At 37.8% G+C, this 20,875-nt stretch overlaps 1 protein-coding gene across 1 annotated transcript; it reads left to right on the top strand.

Moving 5' to 3' along the window:
• The first annotated feature begins 10,734 nt into the window (after positions 1 to 10,734).
• LOC119691707 lies at positions 10,735 to 17,194 on the top strand. The gene is made up of 2 exons (XM_038109735.2): positions 10,735 to 12,643; positions 16,306 to 17,194. Exons 1-2 carry the CDS (start codon positions 11,620 to 11,622, stop codon positions 16,323 to 16,325), a joined length of 1,044 nt encoding a protein of 347 aa, XP_037965663.2. The 5' UTR covers positions 10,735 to 11,619; the 3' UTR covers positions 16,326 to 17,194.
• Positions 17,195 to 20,875: the final 3,681 nt, after the last annotated feature.

Below are 20,875 nucleotides of genomic sequence, written 5' to 3'. Positions count from 1 at the left end.
ATAATGCAACACATAAGCCTGCTCAATTATACAGCGAAGGTGATTTAGTAAAAATTTTGAGAAATAATTATCACAATGACGGTAAAAGTAAAAAGCTTTTGTCAAAATTTGTGGGACCATTTAAAATAGTTAAGTGTTTAGGTAACGATAGATACAGAATAAACAATGTTCCTGGATTCAGTTCAAATACCAAAATGTATGATACTGTAATCGCAGCTGACCGCATGAGGCCATGGATTAATTTTAAAGCTTTAGAAATCGAAAACAGTAGTTCAAGTGAAAGCAGTGGTGCTGCGTCAGCTGACGATAACGATAACCCTTAAGTTTTAGTAAGTAGATAAGTTAATGTCAAGTTTAAAAAAAAAAAAAAAAAGAAAAAAAATATATATATATATATATATATATTTCCGAATGTCATAATGAAAACACTTACCTGATCTCAGTATTTCAGTCAAATACAGATATATTTTGTTGTTTAAGTTAACCACTACTAAAGATGACTTGTCATGTATAAGCTTACACCTGAAAATTATTTTAATTGATAATTTGTATTGTAAAGTCAATATCTAATTTACAACTACAGCCAAAGACAATGTGCCATGTCAAAGCAGAAACTTTAGTTAGTTATAATATTTAATTTTATACTGTGAGTCTATATTTAATTTAAAGAAACCACCATATTCAATGACAATGTGCCATGTAAAAGCTTAAACCTAAGTTATATTATTTTCTTTAATTATTGTGATTGTTAGTCAGTATAGGATTAGTTATGTAAAGCCAGAGCCTTAGTTTCTCAGTTAGAACAAATTGTAAGTGAAGTAAAGACAATTGTTGTACAATGTCGATATGTTAATTTTATTAAGTATTTGATACAAAATGTTTTGTAGCGCACCAGGAGGTAGCACTGTGTCTGATGGCCGAATGTCATAATCGATTTTTAATATCATTGTTTTAATACTGACAGATCCCATTTTTAACACTTGTATCATTTTAGTCATTATAATTTTTGGGTATTGCAACACTGTGCTTCCTCAAAGACGACGATTGGCCCGCTATCTCTCGGTTCTCAAGCTGATTGGTCGAGAGGGATGGGGTGTGATTAAAAGGATTAAAAAAAAGGTGGAAATTGAGGAATCTAGAAAAACGCTTCTTCTGGTAATGGCGAAAAACGATTGTGTACGCTTGTTTGATTTTGAGTGTAAAAGGAAGAATAAATCTACAATTTCCGTGAATACCTGGTTTTATTTTACAATTAACAATCCATAAGCAGCGTCGCCGTACATAGAACAACGCGGACTCGGGTGTACCCTCGGGAAGCGTCATAGCGATCTTTCTTGATACAGAAAAGTCTGCCAATTTTTGCGGGGGGAAATTTTACCGTTTACATTGATTATGTCTCATGGGACATGTCATTATGAGTTTTAATTCCTAGCAATAAGGGTTATGTGAAGAGAAATATGAACACAGCGTCGTCATTCTTTCTTGCTATGGATGTAACAAATATCGATAAGCGTTATCGATGAATTCGAGATCATGATTGTGTTAAAAATTATAAATTTAAATAACTTAATTAAATTATGAATAACATATGAAAATTTATTTCTATGACTTATTCTTTTAAAGTTTTTTCTTTAAATATAGAGCGTAGATGAAATGCTTTCAAAAAAGTTAACCATAATATGATATACTTGTCAAACTAAACAATTTTTTGCTATACGACTAAAATGGTTTTTCTGCTCCATAGACACTCGGTTGGATGCGGATAAACTGAAAGCGATGACCAAACAATGTTCAGAATGACCCCCTAGTCAACCTTGTCGGCTTACGTTCACCACTTTTGTAATATCTCGTATATCATAGCATTTTTTTGAAAAATAAAATAAACTATTTGTAACCTCCTTTAACTGTGACCTTTTTGTCGATAAGCATATATTTACATACCGGTACATCACTATGTCATTTTTCTGACATTGGTTGCTAGGCAACGGCTAATAACAAGAAACCATGACCGAAGGCGATCAAATCTGTGATCAAATCCGGAAATCCGAATATTCTATGAAATGAAGCTGTCATTTAGTGTGTAAACAAATCATTTTACACGAAACGAACGCTTTGCCAACTAGATTGAGTCTAGTGAAAATTGGGACTGCAACTAGTTTTTATAAATCGGTGGGCCTTTCTGGCCTACTACCCCGGCAGAGGGGAACGTCTGCCTATTTCGTCTCCAGACCATTCATACTCAATGTATGTATATAGGTCATTGTAGGTATATGACAGATGTTTGACATGCGGCGACATTGAGTATGAATGGTCTGGAGACGAAATAGGCAGACGTTCCCCTCTGCCGGGGTAGTAGGCCAGAAAGGCCCACCGATTTATAAAAACTAGTTGCAGTCCCAATTTTCACTAGACTCAATCTAGTTGGCAAAGCGTTCGTTTCGTGTAAAATGATTTGTTTACACACTAAATGACAGCTTCATTTCATAGAATATTCGGATTTCCGGATTTGATCACAGATTTGATCGCCTTCGGTCATGGTTTCTTGTTATTAGCCGTTGCCTAGCAACCAATGTCAGAAAAATGACATAGTGATGTACCGGTATGTAAATATATGCTTATCGACAAAAAGGTCACAGTTAAAGGAGGTTACAAATAGTTTATTTTATTTTTCAAAAAAATGCTATGATATACGAGATATTACAAAAGTGGTGAACGTAAGCCGACAAGGTTGACTAGGGGGTCATTCTGAACATTGTTTGGTCATCGCTTTCAGTTTATCCGCATCCAACCGAGTGTCTATGGAGCAGAAAAACCATTTTAGTCGTATAGCAAAAAATTGTTTAGTTTGACAAGTATATCATATTATGGTTAACTTTTTTGAAAGCATTTCATCTAAGCTCTATATTTAAAGAAAAAACTTTAAAAGAATAAGTCATTGAAATAAATTTTCATATGTTATTCATAATTTAATTAAGTTATTTAGATTTATAATTTTTAACACATGATCTCGAATTCATCGATAACGCTTATCGATATTTGTTACATCCATGGCAAGAAAGAATGACGACGCTGTGTTCATAATTAAATGTCTCTTCACATAACCCTTATTGCTAGGAATTAAAACTCATAATGACATGTCCCATGAGACATAATTAATGTAAACGGTAAAATTTCCCCCCGCAAAAATTGGCATTGACTTTTTTGTATCAAGAAAGATCGCTATGACGCTTCCCGAGGGTACACCCGAGTCCGCGTTGTTCTATGCCTACATACAAGTTTTTTTTTGACTGGCGAGCGACTCTGCTTCGGGTTAAATGCTAAATTTTGTTGGTGGCAACCCCACGTATAGATAGATAGATAGAGTACTCTTTATTTGTACACCAATAAATTATTAACAAAGGCGGTCTTATCGCTTTTAGCGATCTCTTCCAGGCAACCTTTGGATGGATGGACTAAAAGATACATAAATAGGGCACAGTGTACTAACTAAAAGGAACATACCTACTTTAGTTTAATTATTATCTACACACTAAATATCATAAAATATATAGATATACATACAAGTACATAGGTACATCTACTACATATTGTAATGTTCCATCAATGCCGAAACATTAACTATTTCGCAAATAATGAATTTAAACTACGACTGGATGTTCCGTGGGATTTGTTGCGCTTTGGAAGGGTTTTCCCGTGGGATTTTTGAAAAAGTAGTCTATGAAATCATTCAGGGTGTCTAACTTCGTGCCAAGCTTTGTTGTACCGATTGCGATTCACAGAATAATCAAGATAATTATTCTGAGTGTAGGTGAGCCTTAATATTGATATCGGCGAGTTGAGGGTAGACGATAATATCCACGTAAGCGAGCAGCGCGTGGGCACTTTCACTTTGGTGTGAGCAGCCGTGGTGAGCAGGCGGTCAGATTGAGGGAGTGATCAGAACAGTAGGAGCGTGAGGACCCGGCGTAGCAGAGCCGAGGCGACCAGGCGCGTGGAGATGGCCCGGTTTCAGACAACAGTTACGAGTCCGAAGCTAAGTGACCTTTCTATTTACTTTTGTCTCTCGTATATGATTGATAAGTTATACACTTTATTTCTTGATGGACGCTACGCTAACCCACGGCTGCAATTTCCATAACACTGGTATAGGGATTAGATAGGTACACTAAAGGTCTCCAACCTCGCTCATTCAGTATTTAGCTAGCTAGAGAAAAACCTACACATTACACGAGGGATTGATTCCCTAGTTTTGATTCAACACATTTTATTTTAGAATAGGGTCTTCTGGATAGACATAAATAGGCAGGTATGGTTAGGATGGGGAAAGTAGTTACTTTATCATAAATAATAAACTAAATAATATCTGAGACTTATACCCTGCGGTGGGCAAATGCGGGCTGATGATGATGATCATTATCAAATAACTAAAACCTGACAATAAATCTCACTTCAGAAATAATAAATTCTTATCAAATAAAAAATATACACCTACCTTCAAATTTGTTCTATGGTTCTTTGTTCAAATTATTGATTTTTCATTAGGTAAATAAATTCTAAAAAACTTCTGTAGAATCTATGCTATAGTAATTATTCAAAGAATAAAGTAGATACATACTTAAATAAACTTTTCAAAGATGATTTATTGTAGTATCCATTATGGCAGAGAAGATTATTTGACTTTGAGTCTTACAACAAGTATCAGCGCAGGGAAAGAATTGATTAACGGAGAAATTTATTATAAAAGTGTCAAGATATCACAAATAAGGGTTCTAGATACTTAAACTAAATCATTTCTGGTCCTACATTGCTCAATAAATACAAATAGCTTGAAGGTAGATCAGATTCCTGTCAAATTTCCATATTTTCAGAAAGTTATGTAAATTCTAACCAACAGAAGTATTTGTTTCCTTGTTAAAGCAATAAATTCTTATGTAAAAAAGGATAGCAAGGATATAGTAAAAAAAAAAAGAATATATTTATAACAACTAGGTATTTATAATATATTTGAATAAGATTATATAATATTCACTATTTCATAACAATTATCCTATATTCCAATAAGATCAAAGAATATTCACTATTTCATATTATATATTTAATCTTTTAAAATAATAAATCACTTCCCACTTGGCTACAAAATAAGAGTCATATTATTATATTATGTAGTCTGAGCCTATCTGAAACCTAGTTAAACATTGTGAGATTTGGCGTTTCGACTTTCTCCGTGTTCGGCATCATAAGGGTCACAGTGACAGTTAAATAAAGTCCATTTTTCTCTCCACCTTTAGTTTGCAAGGTGCGGGTGCCTATATAAATAGAGTGAGTCGCCCGCGCGCCTCAGTTGGTTTTTGATTTTTGAAGTGAACACTTCGGCAAAATGGCTCAATGTAGCCACGGTTCTCGTCGGCTTCGCTCCGAACGGGGAAAAATATAATATTGAATTTGCGGAGTCCTCGCTGCCGGGAGCTGTAGCGTGATGCGGACCAGGCGGCGCGGGGCGCGGCCGCCGCGACACGTGGCGTCGGGGAGCGGGACCTGCCGGCTGCTGACGCAGCCATTACTGAGGATTTCGCAACGAAGGTTTGAGTTGATAAGCCGTGAGTAAAATGCTATTATTTACTGCTTTTAAAAGCTCAGCCACTGGTCATAATGCTCCGGCGCTTGGGGTTTTTATCCCACGCAGTAGGGTCCCATTCAATAGTCGTGGTGATGATTGATCACATATTCCGGTCCTACTAGTGGCGCTTGAGCTAGATACTTACATTAATGACCGCTTTAAGTAAAGCATATGTTAATTTTATACAGGAAAAAATAATAACAATATATTTTTCTACCCTCAATTTCTAATATTTTTAGAAAACAGTTGATAGAAACTTTGCTATTACAATAATGCACTTGATTATAGCTTATGTAAGGCTTTACAAACAGGAGCTTTCCAGGACCGTCATAGGATTTTTTACAGGAAGCACGTGGCTCCGAATTTCAGTATGTTGGGACATTGTGGCATGTGCGACAAGTAATGTGATCCGCCGGTACCTACCCGCTGAAGGGTAGGCAGGCCGATTCGGTGAAATTGAAGTTTCGTGTAACCTGCACCCGGCCCTGTGCTCCCGCGCTGGCCGCCGTCTCGTGCCACCTGCATCGCAGCGTACACCCGGCCCTGCGCTCCTGCCCTGGCCACCGGTTCGTGCCACCTGCATCGCAGCATACACCCGGCCCTGTGCTCCTGCGCTGGCCGCCGTCTCGTGCCACCTGCATCGCAGCGTACACCCGGTCCTGGCCCTGGCCACCGGTTTGTGCTACCTGCATCGCTGCATAGACCCAACCATGTACTCCTGCCCTGGCCGCTGTGTTGTCCCACCTGCATCGCTGCGCACACCTGGCACTCCTGTTCTGGTTGCCGGATCCAAACGCCCCCTGTCTGGGAAGAGATTTTATGCTCAGCGGAACCGCCTGCACTATTGCTAGCACGGTCATCATCATCATCAGCCATAATTAGGAGTGACTTATTTAGAAGGTATCGAGTAACGTGCGCTATTCATCAGTGATTTTGGCATATGCAGACGAACGTTTACTGCCAAGCATAGCCATACAAGGGCACACCAACGAAGCCTGAGTAACCACCTGCAGTCGCCGTAGCCGCATCGGCATGGATGACGACAAATCGGGTAACGTACGTGCACCGCTTCTAAAAGTGTTATAGCACTTCAATTTGATGCCTCCGCTGAGGTAGGGTATTCTATTAAAGCAGCTTTCTTCTGAACTGCCCAAAGTGACCTGTAGACTGCTCCTGGAGATAGTTGTGCAATCAATTTTTTATTTCGATGTCTCTGCTGAAGAAACTGTCTAATGCAGCTTTTGTTCTAAACTGCCTAAAGATCATTGGACTGCTCATGGGAATGGTGACGCACGGTAAGTACAGGAGCGTTACTTTATACTGATGAGAAACGAACGAACGAGAGCTGTCGTGCTATCGGCACGTTTAATACATACAAACAGATAGCTCGCGCCGCAGTGCACTGAAAGTTCGTTTTTCGTGATATAAAGTGACCCCACAGACACTATCTTAAGTGTCATGACACATCGGCAGATTCCAGCTTTGAGTATTTTCTTTTCTCGTCTGTGAGCAAAGTGAATCCCACCGGCGAGTGTTCAACCTAAAAGCACTGAGTTAATTCCTGATTTCGTGAAAGTCACTATTGCTATACCATACCGCTTCACAAGTTACCGAATTTATTATGATCCTACTGTCGGGTGATCATGATCGGAGTGTCATCGCGGTTTCTGAGTGGCACCATATTAGCTGTCTTCCTTATGTCCCAGTGGATTGTGAGTGTGTATCCGAGCTCTTTGTTGAAAAATGCGTGAACCTCCTACGCAGCAGCTGTCTACTAGTTGTGTATCGAATAAATCGAGTAACGGTGCTCTTGCACGAGACGACTACCTTTTGGTAAAATTATAACTTCCACTATTCTGGGAACATGCATATACCTACTGTGTACTGTGTATCACATCACGTGTAGCCGCAGCCCTACTCAATGTACGGGGCTAGATAATAAACAATGGCAGTCGTCATTAAATTTCTATGAATTTCGAAGGTCATCATTTGGAGCACAATCCAAAGGGTGAAAGTACCTATTCATGCCTAAACGGCTTCTCTAATGAAAATGTATTTTAATTTGATTCTGGCGCAAACGTTTCATAACTATTTTTCAACACTGTATCTGCTGAAACTACTTAGACTGACTGGTTAAGATGCAGACGTGCCGTTTTCACAATTCCATTTTAGTAATCCTCAACTGTTTTATGGATCTTTCAGTTAGTTACGTAACTAGTTACCAAGTAAAAAATTACTTGTGTCATGCTCGTACTCGCATCTCATTTAGGAGCTCCTGGCCTCTAGCTGAAGGCTAGAACTGGTATATATATCTACTAAGCTAGTACAGAGTTATAACCGGGCAGCGGTGACGTGGTAGCTGCTTGATTTATTAGAATTTGCTGAAAACTTTCTAAATAAGTAATAATTATTAGTCATAATAGTAGCTCTTCGCAGTTCTTTCAGAATGCAATACCAGGTCGCTGAAGTAGGTAACCTTCCTTAGCTGGACAACCACAACAAGCCTTTTTGTTTTAAAGAATGTCACAGTTATTCGCAGTTCCACTGTAATATCGATGTCCAAGGATTTTTTCTTGGGTATAGCTAACTACCTAAGTTTACCTATAGATAGCCGCAAGCTATCTGCTGTTGGCGAACTGTCAGTTCTGATTGATAAGTCAGGCTCGAGGTGGCTCGTCCAACTGTCCATGTTCCCGCCACCATGATTGTTGCTTCCACAGATTAGAGAGTCTATGTTGGCTGTCGTTGCATCAGGTCTGATCAGGTACAACTAACATCTTTACGTACCATCTTTATTTAATCGAGCTATTTTATTTTGTTTTATCTAGGTTGACTTAATGGTTTTAAAATCGAACCTACAACAATGTAAGTAGGTACCTACATACGTATCTTTGAAGTTGCAACAAGGCGAAGCCTTAAGGTTTTGGCCGAGACCTGCCCTTAGTGTTGACGAACATACCTAAAGGTGACCTTGTTAATGTTTTTCATATGAAGTACTGAACATTTTACTTATCCTGGTGGCATGACTGATCATTTACTTACCCAGTTAAGACATGTTAGCCGGGTTTCATTTATCAACTATTATAATTGTTATTGTTGAGTTAATCAATCTTTATTAATTGATGTCATCTACCAAGGAATGCTGCCAGAGCTCATAATATTCACACATGATGATACAGAATGATAGTAGCCCACAAAATCGGTGCAAAGGCTTATAAAATAACTTTCCTTCCTAGTAGGACTGCACAGGAACTCGTTAACCGCCGAGTTAGTTAGAATACAAAATTAGACTGTGTGTTACTTGTCAATCTAGAATATGAATATAGTGACCTGCATCATGTTTTGAAAAACTGAATACTTAGTTATCCGCCAGTGTCACAGCCTTCATCTAATCTTTTCCAGTAGCTGATGAGGCTGAGATATTTAGTAAAATTATCTTCCCTTCAAGCACCACTCCTCGTTCCAAGGACTAGATGCCGCGCCAGGTGTTGCAGGCCGTGTCGTCATACAGGGCTGACTGAGCAGGTCCTCGAGGCTCCAGGGTCGGCTGCTGCATTTCTGAGGTCAGTCCAGAATTACATACCCTAGTCAGCATGTGCTGACCTGAGCCCCAGCGGCCTGGATCGATATTCTACATTTTACAACTTTTAAATATTGTTGCAAAGTATTTCACTGGTTCCATCCATTCGGCTAGTGTATGTTAAAAATATTGCCTTGACAATAACAAGATTTTGATCAATAATTACTTATAAGTATTGCTTTCGAAGAGGCACTGTGTGTATCCATATGTATAAATACCTACCTATATGTATAGGTACATACCTTCCATAACTTTCTGACAAGTCAGGAATATTAAGGAAGTACTTAAGTCTTATGTATACTTATACCTTTCTTTTTAGTATATCTATTACCTAGAAATCTATGCATTATAAATTTATAGATTCAAATATTTATCTACTGATACACTCATCAGTAGCTTATGGGTCACAGTTGGTTTTCTCTCCACCATGCGATAATAAACACATCTCACAATGTTTAACTAGGTTTCAGATAGGCTCAGACTACATAATAGACGCATTTTTCCTGAAATAAAAATGACATATTATGTATCTAGCCTATCTGAAACCTAGTCATTTCTGCATGGTGATATTACAACTGAGGCGCGCGGGCGACTCACTCTATTTATATAGGCACCCGCACCTTGCAAACTAAAGGTGGAGAGAAAAATGGACTTTATTTAACTGTCACTGTGACCCTTATGATGCCGAACACGGAGAAAGTCGAAACGCCAAATCTCACAATGTTTAACTAGGTTTCAGATAGGCTAGATACATAATATGTCATTTTTATTTCAGGAAAAATGCGTCTATTTTCAAATACTTATCTATTATGAAATTCATGATTTAATAAAGTTACTATACTATAAATTATTGAACTATTCTAGTTTCAGTTAATTTATGATTATAAATAAAATTGTCCCCTTTAGCTCTGACAACATGTATTCATGTTGATTTATTTACATGAACATAAAGACAAACCATGTAAATATATAAGTTAGGAGCAAGGGAAGTGATTAAATAAGATGGCGGAGGAATGTCCAAGTCAATGGTTGTGTTCCACGAGGGCTCCGATTGAATATTTGCTATTATTTATCTATTTTAGAGTTTTATATATTGATTCAATCGGGTGTAGTGATCAAGGCCTACAAAGCGTATGGAGGGGCTTCCCTTATTAACCATCACCAAAAAACATTATTAAGTATCTATATTGTTATCCTTATGTACTTACTTGTAAGTATGTAGTTATCATACAAATAAAAGTTATACATTAAAGTTGTAGTATATAGGTCAATAATTATAGGCAGGTAGGAAGTATGTAATCAGTTCTAGATCTTAGTTTTATTTAATTCACTATCTTTTTGGGTTACAACACAACGTAGGGGTTCCCTGGATGTTTCATGGCCAATCTAATGCAGTATTTGTTTCACTTTTATTTCACTAAGTCTTCATGGTATTTTAGTTAGGGGTTTTCAAATATCTTCTTAGTAAATCCATTAGGTAGGCAGGCGGTAGGGGCGAAACGTTACAATATATTATAATACACAATTATATAATAATATATATATGTCGGATCATAATATTGTAATGTACAGAGTTTATTAATTATTCCTTTCTTGATTTTTATTTAAGAAGCTTTAGTTTAGTTCTAAATAATCTCTTACTGATTGTGTAACGAAAATAATTATTTACAATGTCTTTTTATAAGATTCCCTAGTTGTTTTTAAGTAAAGTTATTCCACGAAATTGTCATGATACCTGAGGTATCACGACATAACATTTTCCTTGTTTACAATATTAATAATGTTGAGTAATTTAACAGATTTTTCTTTCTAAATAACCTGTGTGATTTTAATTAAAGGAATTTGTTATTTTTACTTACCTTACTTGTGATGTTTTCATAATAATTGCTACTTTGTTTAAATTAAGTGAACACGTGGCGCCCCCAAGCGTCAGCGGACAGAGTTGCACGGAATGAATGCAAGTGGGGGCTCTGCTATAAATAGCCCACACGGCTGCTGGAAAAGGCAGTCTCGTTTCTGACTTGACTCAAGAGCGTTCTGCTTGCATTCTGCTCCCGGCAAAACTGTCGGTCCACTCTTGGTCTTAGTACCTACCTATGCTGACTTGTACCTAGTCAATAAACTTCGTACCACATATCTTAAGTGACTTGATTTCGATCGAGTGCTTAGCACACTTTTATATTGCCATTTTCTTGCTTTTGATTATTTCTTTATTGCTGTGTAAATTCTACTGACCTTTAAGTTGCTCGATTATTTATAATCGAGCACTTAGCACACTGTTACTCTGCCCGATTTCTTATTGCTTTATTACTGTGTATCTGATGATTGATTATTGTTATTTCTGTGTGTAAATTACTTTATCTCCATTTATTATTGAATAAACTGATGTAACCGATACATAATAACCCTTTTAATCCTGAAAATGGATAACCCGCCTCCTGATGACGCCCACGATCCTACATCAGAAGTGGGATCGGTTCGGGCTGAATCGCGGACTGAGGACCTATGGCGATTAATGTTTGAGCAGCAAACCCGTAATATGAAACAATTAATAGAAGCTATTAAAGGGCCCTCAATTTCATCTGCGATTTCTATGCCTGAATACAACCCTGATACACCTGATTCTGACGCTCGTGCCTGGAGCAATACTGTTGATCTCATCTTATCAGAGCAACCGCTCCAAGGTGCTCCTCTGATTATTGCCCTCAGTAAAGCCTTGAAAGGGAGTGCATCTTCATGGCTTTCGCAGATCTCATATTCTGGCATGACGTGGCCTGATTTTCAAAGTATTTTCCTTTGTCGTTTCGATCTAAAAGAAACTAGTGCAGCCACCATTATCAAACTAACAAACACCCAACCAAAAGATGGAGAAGCTTTAGCAGCCTATGCAAGTCGCTTAGTCTCCTCTTTAATCACCAAGTGGAATGGCCTAACTACTGAACAAATAGCCGTTGCTAGTGTTCTCGCACACGTGTCAAAGTTTGATTCCCGTGTTCATCATCTTGCTCACACCACCGACGTAACTTCTAGGACGAAGTTACAGCAAGAATTAAATGTTTTCACGCAATTAAAGCGAAAATTTTCGTCCACTGAAAATACTGACGCTTCAGAACCAAAACGTTCTAAACTACCTACCCCAGTTTGCCACTACTGTGGTATTGTTGGTCACAAAGCTAACATGTGTCGTAAAAGGGCCGCACAACTAAAATCGACTTCTTCATCCAGCTCATCTACGAAACCTTGGACCAAACCAACGGATGTCGTCTGCTACCGATGTGGACAGTCTGGACACATCGCACCAAGCTGTCCGAACGCAGCTGGACCAAGCAATGGCACAACTGGACCTGCCGGGACCCGAGGGGCTGGCTCGAGAAGTGGACCTGCAGTAGAGCGCCGAGTCGAATCTTGCGAGGTTCAACCCATCACCGGCGTGATGAAACAATCTAGTGAGTCATTTTCATTTTGTTATGATTCTGGGGCTGAATGTTCTCTCATTAGGGAAAGTAAAACTTACAAACTAAGTGGTAAACGCCAGGCCGCTGTAGTCAATATTTCTGGAATAGGAAATTCGAATGTTTTGTGTAGCGAACAAATATTAAGTGAAGTCGAAATTAACGATTTTCGTTTAGAAGTTTTGTTTCATGTTATACCGGATGAATTTTTGAGACACGACATAATGATAGGACGTGAAATATTAAAACTAGGTTTTAGCATAACAATGACTGAAAACAGTTTAGTTCTATCGAAGGTAAAGGTGGTAGATCAGTGTTCTGTTTCTGAGCCCATAAATTTTAGTAACGTAAATACGGACATTCCAACTGAATACAAACCTGAATTGATAAAAATTCTTCAAGAGTACTCCAAGTCATTTGTGGATGGACTACCTACTACTAGAGTGAATTCAGGTGAACTAAAATTAAGACTCATAGATTCGAATAAGACTGTTCAGCGTCGGCCTTACCGACTTACACCTGAAGAAAGGCAATTAGTTCGATCAAAAATTAATGACATGAAGGATGCTGGTATTATTCAACCAAGCTGTTCTCCTTTTGCAAGCCCGATTTTGCTAGTTAAGAAGAAAGACGGAGCAGATAGGATGTGCGTAGATTACAGAGAGCTAAACAGTAACACTGTACCCGATAAATTCCCCTTGCCAATTATAGCTGATCAAATTGCTAGGCTGTGTGGTGCATACTTCTATACAGTTTTGGATTGCTGTAGTGGCTTCCATCAAATCCCTATTCACCCTGATAGTGTAGAGATGACAGCATTTGTCACACCGGATGGTCAATTTGAGTATTTGGCAATGCCGTTTGGTCTGCGAAATGCACCAAGTGTTTTTCAACGGGCAGTGACAAATGCATTAGGAGAACTAGTGTATTCTTATGTTATTATCTACATAGATGACATAATGATCCCTTCTAAAGACCCCTCTGAAGGATTAGAAAGATTAAAAGAAGTCCTTGAATGTCTATCAAAATCTGGATTTTCTTTGAACTTTGATAAATGTTCCTTTCTAAAACAAAGAGTCGAATACTTAGGATACGAAGTAACAGCCGGTGAAATTCGCCCAAATCCTCGTAAAATAGAAGCTCTAACACATTTGCAACCACCCAAAACCATTCACCAACTTAGGCAGTTTATAGGACTTGCATCGTATTTCAGAAAGTTTGTGCCTAACTTTTCTCAAGTAATGAAGCCCTTGTTTCTACTTACAACAGGAAAGGCAACATTAAAGTGGAAAGATGAGCATGAACAGATTAGGCAAAAGATTATCTCTACTTTAACAGATGCGCCTGTATTGATGATCTATGACCCTGAACATCCTGTCGAATTGCACACCGATGCTAGTGCAGATGGTTACGGTGCTATCCTTTTTCAAAGAGTCGATAATAAACTTTATGTCGTTGAGTACTTTAGTAAAAGGACTACACCAGCAGAAAGCCGATACCATTCATATGAATTGGAAACAATTGCTGTAGTTAACGCGATAAAACACTTTAGGCATTATCTACAAGGGCGAAAATTTACCGTCGTTACTGATTGCAATTCTCTTAAAGCCTCTCGGAACAAAATTGATTTAACCCCTCGCGTGCACAGGTGGTGGGCATACCTTCAGGCGTTTGACTTCGATATTGTCTATAGAGAAGGTAAAAATATGAGCCACGTAGATTTTCTCTCAAGAAATCCGTCCAGTCAAATTGATTCGCCTGTCAATGAACTGACACCAAACCCTGAGCCCCAAGTTACGTTAGCAACTCCAACCAAAAAGGTTGAACAAAAGCGCGTTGATATTACAACTCTGTCCAGTAATTGGCTTTTAGCTGAACAGCAGCGAGATGCTGAAGTATCCTTGCTAATTTCTAAGCTAAATGATAATTCATTATCTGATGAAGTTGCACAAACTTATGAATTAAGATCAGGCGTTTTGTACCGCAAAATTCAACGTAAAGGTAAAACATGTTGTTTGCCTATTGTACCTAGAGCACTTAGGTGGTCAGTTATAAATCACATTCATGAGTCGATTATGCATTTGGGATGGGAAAAGACTCTTGAAAAAGTGTATGAACACTACTGGTTCGAGAATATGTCTAAGTACGTCAGAAAATTTGTTGATAATTGTGTAACATGCAAAGTCTCAAAATCTCATTCTGGTAAAGTTCAAGCCGAGTTACATCCCATACCTAAAGTTAATATACCTTGGCACACTGTGCACGTAGATGTAACAGGAAAACTTAGTGGCAAAAGTGACCGAAAAGAATACATCATAGTACTGATTGATGCTTTCACAAAGTATATCCTGCTATATCATACTCTTCAAATTGATGCAGCTAGTTCTATAAAAGCCCTTAAGTCTAGTGTATCCTTGTTTGGTACCCCTACTCGCATCATTGCCGATCAAGGCCGCTGCTTTGCTAGTAAGAACTTTAAAGAATTTTGTGACTTACATAATATTGCTCTACATTTGATAGCAACAGGGTCATGTAGGGCCAATGGGCAGGTAGAACGTCAGATGCGAACACTGAAGGGTATGCTTACGGCTGTAGAAACAAGTGAGAGGTCTTGGCAAGATGCCATTGGTGATGTTCAATTGGCTCTTAACTGCACCGTTAACAGAGTTACTCAAGCTAGTCCTTTAGAACTTATGATTGGTCGTGTTGCTAGACCCCTTGATTTAATGAATGTTGATGATGAATCTGAAGTTAACTTGTCGCAAGTGAGAGAGCAGGCAGCCTCAGGGATTACTGAAAATGCTAGTTATGATAAGATTAGATTTGATAAATCTAAAGCTAAATTTACAAATTTCTCAGTTGGAGATTATGTGTTAATTGAAAATGAAGAAAGGAATCAAACTAAGCTTGATCCCAAATTTAAAGGACCTTTCAAAGTAATTGAAGTATTAGAGGGCGATAGATACTTGTTGAAGTCTTTAACTGGCAATAGAACTTATAAGTATGCACATGACAGAATTAGAAAGATGCCTGAAAGTTCAGTTCCTGTTGATATTGATGACGATGATGATATAGACGCTGATGATAATAGTGGTGATACTGGTAATAGTAATTTAATCCATGAATCATAAACATACCATAGCTATTTTATTGGTACAACAGGCACCATTGCAAGTCGTAACTGCGATAAACGTAACTATCGATCAGAGCGCGATGAGTGGTGGTGATGTTGTGACCTGTGTCTCTTAAGGAGATTCGTCGGACCACATGGGTGGTTCCGGCTAGAGGACCTTGTCCTTATAATATTCGTTGGATCACAGGGTGATTCCAGCTAGAGGACTATGTCCTAATGTTTTTTTTTTTCGTCGGATTACGGGGTAATGCCGGCTAGAGGACTTTGTCCTATTATAATTTTTTTTGACTATGGTTGATATGTGTGTTTGTGAAACATGAATTAATTAGATTTTCAATGTTTTGATTTGCTGATATTTTTATGACAACAGCAACTTATTCTGATTCCAATAAAATAAAGGCACGAACTGTATTTTCAGTACTTTGAGATAAAATGGTATTAATTTATTGATGGCCTTCTAATGTTTTTTTTTTTTACTCGTTGGTCAGAAAGGCCGAACAGTTATTCCTACTTTTTGTTACAGATCAACACGAGGACGTGTGATTGTCAGTTCTGGCCGTGTCGGATCATAATATTGTAATGTACAGAGTTTATTAATTATTCCTTTCTTGATTTTTATTTAAGAAGCTTTAGTTTAGTTCTAAATAATCTCTTACTGATTGTGTAACGAAAATAATTATTTACAATGTCTTTTTATAAGATTCCCTAGTTGTTTTTAAGTAAAGTTATTCCACGAAATTGTCATGATACCTGAGGTATCACGACATAACATTTTCCTTGTTTACAATATTAATAATGTTGAGTAATTTAACAGATTTTTCTTTCTAAATAACCTGTGTGATTTTAATTAAAGGAATTTGTTATTTTTACTTACCTTACTTGTGATGTTTTCATAATAATTGCTACTTTGTTTAAATTAAGTGAACACGTGGCGCCCCCAAGCGTCAGCGGACAGAGTTGCACGGAATGAATGCAAGTGGGGGCTCTGCTATAAATAGCCCACACGGCTGCTGGAAAAGGCAGTCTCGTTTCTGACTTGACTCAAGAGCGTTCTGCTTGCATTCTGCTCCCGGCAAAACTGTCGGTCCACTCTTGGTCTTAGTACCTACCTATGCTGACTTGTACCTAGTCAATAAACTTCGTACCACATATCTTAAGTGACTTGATTTCGATCGAGTGCTTAGCACACTTTTATATTGCCATTTTCTTGCTTTTGATTATTTCTTTATTGCTGTGTAAATTCTACTGACCTTTAAGTTGCTCGATTATTTATAATCGAGCACTTAGCACACTGTTACTCTGCCCGATTTCTTATTGCTTTATTACTGTGTATCTGATGATTGATTATTGTTATTTCTGTGTGTAAATTACTTTATCTCCATTTATTATTGAATAAACTGATGTAACCGATACATAATAACCCTTTTAATCCTGAAAATGGATAACCCGCCTCCTGATGACGCCCACGATCCTACATATATATATATATATATACTATACTATACTATATCCCATTCAACGACTTCGCTGAATGACGTTCAGTCAAGACGTCGAACGTTACAATCAACGACTTGACGAGTTGTCCTTTAGTCATACAACTGAATAGCGCCATCCAATGAACGGGCTAGTGGTTCAATCAAACAGGAGATTAAACCAGTTGCCTGCGACATATATATGGAATCCATAATTATACATACATATACTCATACCTACATACATTATTTTAAAATACTTATTTAAGTATCTAATAACAGCTAAACAGTGGATTTAAGGTAGTGTTCCTTCACCATTCTCTTACAGGTTTCCAGAGTTGGTGCTTGTCTGATTTTTTAAGGAAGATCATTCCACAAAGTGATAGCTCGAACTGTGTAAGAGGCACTGAAGAATTTAGTGGTATTATGGCTGGTTTACACGGGCTTCGTAGCTAAGCGCTTAGTACTTGTCACTAATACCAAGTCCTCGTGTGTAAACACGCTGATTAGTGCTTAGTATTAGTGTTTGTGAATAGTGCAAGTGAATAGAGATCGATCCTATTTACTAAGCGACAAGTCGATGACAAGTACTAAGCGCTTAGCTACGAAGCCCGTGTAAACCAGCCATTAAGCTGGATATTAAGGCGGATATTGTGGGAAGAGCGCAGTGTCATATAGAAATCAACTTACTGTAGGTCATGTAGGGGTGCAATGCAGATAACCTTATTCATATGCTCGATGGGACTAGTTGATAACCATTGTTCAAGAGTGATCGACTCATCATTTCCACGGTGAACTTGGTGCCATATTTCTTCAGATTACTTTGTCACCGCACCAACATAAAAAAAGAACAGTTCCTGCTTAGGTATATTTGTACTGTCACATAGAATTGGTGTACCTAAACCTTAAATTATTTCTTACTTTTTAGTGGTTTTTTAAAGTCGGCTTTTAATTTTTGTTAATTATTATTTTATTTTCAGCCGATTCCCTGATAGTACAATACAACACAACTATACAAATACTGTATACCAAATTATCTCATTTAACGGTTCACCATTACATTAATTATGTTCACCTTGAATATACTATAAAAGATACTTAGAAATTAAATTAACATTACTTTTCAAGACATTACAGTTGGCAGTTGAGAAGTGATATTATGATTTTTTCGACAACTTCTGCTTTCATTATCATTAGTAAGTTTTTTTTTTAATTTAACAAAGATTTTTTTCATAAGTACAAGTACAGAAATTTTATTGTAAATAATCCTATCTGGTAGTAAATATTATTGAGACTTTTGCGACTCCATATAAATCTTTCGAGACTCAGAGATTTTGGTTTGGGCTAATTGATGGAGCGTTTCAGAAGCGGAAAGCTAAAGATCGCATCCAGTGGCGTGCTCTGGGAGAGGCCTACGTCCAGCAGTGGACTGCTATGGGCTGAAGATGATGAGATGATGATGGAGCGTTTGATAGGAATAATCGTTTTATCGTTAGCAAAGCCTCTCGCACTAGGCTAAGTGCCCATTTCTTCATAGTCGGTTATCTAACCGTCAGGGATTGGTTCATCAATTATTCGTCATCTCCATATAAAATTCATGACAGATGTGTCAAAAGTCAACCACTACTCCCTGGTAATGCTCTAACCATAGAACAACGCGGACTCGGGTGTACCCTCGGGAAGCGCCTTAGCGATCTTTCTTGATACAAAAAAGTCTGCCAATTTTTGCGGGGGGAAATTTTACCGTTTACCATGATTATGTCTCATGGGACATATCATTATGAGTTTTTTTTCCCAGCAATAAGGATTACGTGAAGTGACATTTAATAATGAACACAGTGTCTTCATTTTTCTTGCCAATGGATGTAACAATGGACAACATTTCATTTTCTTTACCCTATATTTTTATTAGTTATTCGGAAAGTTTATAGAAAATTAGTAGACCCGTATTTTTTTATTTTGTATATACATAAATTTTTGCATGTTAATTTTAACTTTAAAGTTAATTATTTTAAAACCGGAAGTGACGTCACATATTAGGCTCAATTTTTATTTTTGTCTATTGCCTGAGTCTCGAAAAAAACATAAATGACACTGACAAGTGACATTTAAACTTTTTTTACATGCCAACCAACAAATGGGTCATTTTCAAATGACCTTGATATTTCTGATGATGGAAAGTAGGTACTTATCATGTAAAAAAATAAGCAGAAGCATTTTTTCAGCTGTGTAGGCAGTGGCATGATCTGGGCCATATTATATAGAGGTCTTCTCTTAATCCTAACTAATATTATAAATGCGAAAGTAACTGTGTCTGTCTGTCTGTCTGTCTGTCTGTTACTCTTTCACGCCAAAACTACTGAACGGATTTGAATGAAATTTGGTACACATATGGTCTAGACCCTAAGAAAGAACATAGGCTACTTTTTATCCCGGAATTCCCACGGGAAAACTTTTTAAGGCGAAGCGAAGCTCGCGGGCACAGCTAGTAATAAATAAAAAAAATTGACAGAAAGTGTCAGAACAGAATTAATGAAAATGACCCAAATAAACAACGACGTCACGATAAAACGTCAACGTCAATCAAAAATGAAAGTGACAGTTACTTTGTTTTTAAATCTATAGGCTTTGATCATCAAAATGCATCGCACCTGATGCATGACGTCATCAGCACTTTTTTACTATTTTATGATTATCTCGAAAATGATATATCCAAAAAATACAAAAACATTTTTTTTGTGGCCTTTAGAGCTAAATCTAGAAATGGTTTTCGATTTATAGCAGCTTTAGTTTTTTGAAATGTTGTCCATTATCGATGAATTCGAGAACATGGGTTAGAAATACTAATTTCAAATTAATTAGTTATAGTTAAATTTAATTAGGAATGATTATTAAACGAAGTCACCCGCTTTTCGCTGTACATTTATACTCACGTGATAGGTCGCGGGCCGTATCGCCGTTTTTGAATGAGTACAATGCACTGGAGTTGTCGAGTTAGTGGGCAACCCGACGGTCAGATGCTTTCAAGCCGCCCCTTCGGGCGGCCTCTGACTAGGCTTAACGACTGCTGCCGAAGCAGCAACCGGGACCCACGGCTTAACGTCCCGTCCGAAGCACGGAAGCGTCCAGAAAAGAACCATTTGAAATCGGTAACTCATGCTGTACCTACCAATGGCTGACCGTGTCAGTTGTTGCTTAACCTCAGTGATCAGTCACGATTACTGAAGCCAATTCGACTACAGACGCTTCCCAACTATGACCTTTTTTGTCGATTAATACATATCTACATACCGGTACATCACTATTGGATTTTTTTGATATTGGTTGCTAGGAAACGCTAATAACAATAAACCATGACCAAATCTGTGATCAAATCCGGAATCCGGATATTCTATGAATTGAAGCTGTCATTTTAGTATGTAAACAAATCATTTTCTATGAAACGAACGCTTTGCCAACTAGATTGAGTCTAGTGAAAATTGAGACTGCAACTAGTTTTTATAAATCGGTGGGCCTTTCTGGCCTACCACCCCGCCAGAGGGGAACGTCTGCCTATTTCGTCTCCAGACCATTCATACTCAATGGCTCTAACCGACAATGGAGATATTGGCACTAAGCTTG

The sequence above is a fragment of the Plutella xylostella genome, chromosome 31 (assembly GCF_932276165.1).
Source record: "Plutella xylostella chromosome 31, ilPluXylo3.1, whole genome shotgun sequence".
In the NCBI taxonomy this organism is placed as follows: Eukaryota; Metazoa; Arthropoda; class Insecta; order Lepidoptera; family Plutellidae; genus Plutella; species Plutella xylostella.
Note: the sequence above shows the minus strand (reverse complement) of the source record. Positions and strands in the feature narration are given on the sequence as shown.

Bases quoted from the DNA above. Each gene is read 5' to 3' on its own strand.
- LOC119691707 (XM_038109735.2), top strand. From the start codon at position 11,620: ATGGATAACCCGCCTCCTGATGACGCCCACGATCCTACATCAGAAGTG. The intron at 12,644-16,305 runs GTGAGTCATTTT...TTTTTGTTACAG, and splicing joins CGGCGTGATGAAACAATCTA to ATCAACACGAGGACGTGTGA.